Source organism: Chaetura pelagica, unplaced genomic scaffold (assembly GCF_000747805.2).
Source record: "Chaetura pelagica isolate M959 unplaced genomic scaffold, ChaPel_1.0 scaffold172, whole genome shotgun sequence".
NCBI classification, from domain to species: Eukaryota; Metazoa; Chordata; class Aves; order Apodiformes; family Apodidae; genus Chaetura; species Chaetura pelagica.
Window position 1 is genome coordinate 44,675 of NW_009952433.1, and position 3,705 is coordinate 48,379.

The window sequence follows — 3,705 nt, forward strand, 5'->3', positions numbered from 1 at the left end:
CCGGGCGCCGCTACGGGAAGTCCTCCCAGTGTGTGAGTGCGGGGGCAGCGGCTGCGGGTCGTGCTGCGGGTCGTGCTGCGGGCTGCCTGGTGCCAGCTGGAGCTGAAGCCCCTCAGCCATGCCAAGAGCTTCTGCCACTTCTTCGTCCCCAGGACTTTGACATCGCCGGGCAGTTCGACCCCATGATTCCCGACGCCGAGTGCCTGAAGATCCTGCACGAGATCCTGAGTGACCTGCAGCTGGGGGACTTCCTCATTAAGGTGTGACTGGAGCTGAGTCGTCTTCATGTCTCAGTGTCTGCCCTTCCCAGGGATTGAGGGAAGGCAGGAGGACACGCCAACAGTCTTGAGGAGGGAGCAGTGGCAGCGGGGGGGTCTCTCCTGAGCTCCCTGTGCCTCTGCCCAGGTCAACGACCGGCGGATCCTGAAGGGTGTGTTTGCTGCTTGTGGCATCCCCGAGAGCAAGTTCATCACCACCTGCTCCACTGTGGACAAGCTGGACAAGGTAAGGGTGGTGCTCATGGGGAGATGGCTTCCAGGCTGGGGGGTGGGTGTCCTGGGCTGGGCAGTGCCGTGGCTGTTCCCAGCTCCTTCATCATAATGAGGGTCTCAGCAGTGAAGCTGCTGGTGTTTGTAAAGGATTTGATGAACTCTTGGTCTGGTTAAGAGTAAAGCCTGGAGTTTCCAGAGGGATCTGTTAGAAATTCCTGTGAGAAAGGAAGGTTGGAGTGTGGTGGGGATTGGTCTCTTCTCCCTAGTAGCTAGCAATGGAAGAAGTGGCCTCAAGTTGCATCTCAGGAGGTTTACGTTGGATATTAGAAGAAACTTCTTCACTGAAAGGGTCTTAAACACTGCCCAGGCTGCCCAGGGAGGGGGTTGAATCACCATCCCTGGAGGAGTTTAGAAGCTGAGTAGATGTGGTGCTGAGGGACATGGTTCAGTGCTGGACTTGGCAGAGTTGGGTTAAAGGTTGGTAGAGTTGGGTTATGGTTGGACTTAATGTTCTTAAAGGTCTTTTCCAACCAGAACAATTCCCAGATGGTTAGAGAGGTGGCAGGTTGCTGCCTGCCTGCACATCTAGTGGGCACGTGGGCTGGTAGAGACGCTGGGTGAGGAGAGTGTCCTGAGCAGCGTTCAGAGGTTCTCGTGTCCCCCCGCAGATGCCGTGGGAAGAGGTGAGGAGCGAGATGGTGGGAGAGAAGGGGCTCTCTCCTGAGGCTGCAGATCGCATCGGGGAGTACGTGCAGCTGCAGGGTGAGCAGGGGGTGCAGCCCTGGGCCTGCTCCTGCCAGCCCAGCACGGGCAGCCCGGGGGGGCCCGGCCCGGGCAGCCCTGAGGCAGCGGCTCCTTCCCACAGGCGGCCTGGAGCTGGTGGAGCGGCTCCTGCAGGACCCCAGGCTGTCCCAGAACAAGCTGGCCAAGGAGGGGCTGGGGGACATGAAGCTGCTGTTCGAGTACCTGGCGCTGTTTGGCATCACGGGGAAGGTGAGGAGGGGCGGGGGCCGGGGCGGGCGCTGCCCCCCTGGCCGGGCAGCCCGGGCCCCCTGCGTGCGCCCGTGGGGTGACGGGGCTGCCCTGGTGTCCCCCAGATCTCCTTCGACCTGAGCCTGGCGCGGGGCCTGGACTATTACACGGGGGTGATCTTTGAGGCTGTGCTGCTGCAGCAGGAGAACCACCCCGTGGAGGAGCCCGTCCGCGTGGGCAGCGTGGCCGGGGGGCGCCGCCAGGCTCCACAGTGTTGGAGGGGAAGGGGTTTTGCAAGCAAGGTGGGTCCTCTCCTGCCTGAATCCTGACAGTGTTCACAGAAGACATCCCCTGTCTCTTTCAGCCTGTAGGGTCTGTCATGGGCAGCCAAGTGCAGCATTCCCTAGCAGATGCCAAGGAGATGTCCAAGATGAGCCCTGAGCTGTAGTCCTGGCTCTGCAATTTGTGCCCCAGTCACTTGTCTGAAGATTCCTGTCCTGGGGACTGTGAAATGATGGATTTGTTAACAGCTCAGGCACCCACTCTGCCATGAGCACCCCAGGGAAGCCTGTCAGGAAGTCCATTGCTCTGAGTCTGAACCAAATGCATATCAAGTGAGGCTGCTGCAACATGTTTGTACTTGAAGAATCAAAGGAGACAGGGGAAAGCTGTGCTGATCCCCCCTGGGAGGGAGGAAGGCAGGCCATGGTCCCACAGGAACAGAAGCAGATGATGCAGCAGTGAGTCAGAGCACAGATCCTCTGTGGGGCTCATTAAACTCACCCAGGCTCTCTGGTCTGAGCACCCTTTTTGCTGCTGGAAGGTTGACCTTCCTCAGTCACCTTCACGGAATGGTGGTGGTTGGCTGGTTTTGGGGAGATAAGAAGGTGAGGGGAGATGAGCTGCAGTTGTGGGTCCCCTGAGGGGCGGTCACTCCCACGAGTGTGTCCATCCCCACAGGCTTCTGGGCAGAAAGTTCGGACGACTGAGACAGAGGTGCTGGTGGCTACACCTCAGAAACACTTACTGGCTGCAAGACTGAAGCTCATCTCTGAGCTGTGGGATGCAGGGATCAAGGTAAAGACATGGGCTTGGTACAGGGGAGGGAGGGAATGTCAGAAGGGAGCTGTAGCACAGCATGGCCAGCTCCAGAAGCTGCCTGTCTCTTCAAGATCTGAGCCTGTTGGAGATCCCTCAGGCAGAGAAGAGCCAAGAGCACTAAAGGCAGCTGTTTGGTGTAGGAGTGATGAGGCAGAGCTTTCTGTGGAGTTCTGGCTCTGGCTGTTTTGCTCCAGGATCCATCAGAGCCAACTTTGTGTTAACGATTGTCTGTCTCCCCTCCCTCCCAGGCAGAGATGCTGTACAAGAAGGACCCGAAGCTGCTGAAGCAGCTGCAATATTGTGAGGACACGGGGATCCCTCTCGCTGCCATTGTCGGGGAGCAAGAGCTGATGGACGGGGTGGTCAAGCTGCGAGATGTGGCAACGAGAGAGGAGGTGAGAATGCCTTTTTCCAGCAGGTTTCCAAAGCACTTCCGAAATCTATGGATTCCTGAAAGGCCCTGGGTTTTCCCTCAGAGATGTGTTCCTTTGGGGAGCAGGGATCTGCTGGGTACCTGCTCCAGAAAGCCAGCACAGACTGTGTCAGTGTCCTTAGCAAGTCCATGGGGGACCAGATGGAACCCCTCTCTGCTGCCACCTCCTCCTCTCACTTGCTTTTAGGTTGACATCCCAAGAGAAAAGCTGATTGATGAGATCAGAAGGCGTCTGGAGCCCTAGGACATCTCTGGCTAGAACTGCTTGACTGAGCTGCTGTGCCACAGGAACCCTCCAGCACCCAGAGCCATTTGCTTCCCACGGAAGTCTGGTCACCGTCCACTGGCTGGGCTGAGGCAGTGTCAGCACCAGGCATCTGCTTGGGATGGAGCACGGGGGTTTAAAATCTGGGGACAGTGCAGTCACTGAGCTAACCACCAGGAGTTAACCACCTGATGAGCTGCTCTGAGGGATGCTCAGTAACTGCAGAGCCTCGTCCAGGCTGGTGGTGGCACAGGCACAGATGGACGTGGGGCAGCTCAAGCAGGACCAGGCTGAGCTCCAGCATCGGGGTGGGGAACTGTGGTGTGTTGAGCACCCAGAGGCTCAGAATATAGGGAGAGGGTGGCAGGGGGAGGCCACCCTTGCACCTTCAAGGGCTGCAAGGGGCAGCCTCAGCCTGCAGCTGGGCTCTGGCCACGGGGGTG

At 58.5% G+C, this 3,705-nt stretch overlaps 1 protein-coding gene across 1 annotated transcript in view; it reads left to right on the forward strand.

The window, feature by feature from the left end:
* Nucleotides 1-3,241, forward strand: part of LOC104398234 (histidine--tRNA ligase, cytoplasmic-like) — a 6,821-nt gene extending 3,580 nt beyond the window's left edge. Inside the window, exons 2-9 of the mRNA XM_010008288.1 lie at nucleotides 153-260; nucleotides 406-504; nucleotides 1,160-1,253; nucleotides 1,357-1,484; nucleotides 1,589-1,734; nucleotides 2,366-2,540; nucleotides 2,813-2,959; nucleotides 3,185-3,241. Of these exons, the coding sequence (XP_010006590.1) occupies nucleotides 153-260; nucleotides 406-504; nucleotides 1,160-1,253; nucleotides 1,357-1,484; nucleotides 1,589-1,734; nucleotides 2,366-2,540; nucleotides 2,813-2,959; nucleotides 3,185-3,241 (954 nt within the window). The remainder of the gene's footprint in view (nucleotides 1-152; nucleotides 261-405; nucleotides 505-1,159; nucleotides 1,254-1,356; nucleotides 1,485-1,588; nucleotides 1,735-2,365; nucleotides 2,541-2,812; nucleotides 2,960-3,184) is intronic.
* The last annotated feature ends 464 nt before the right edge of the window (nucleotides 3,242-3,705 follow it).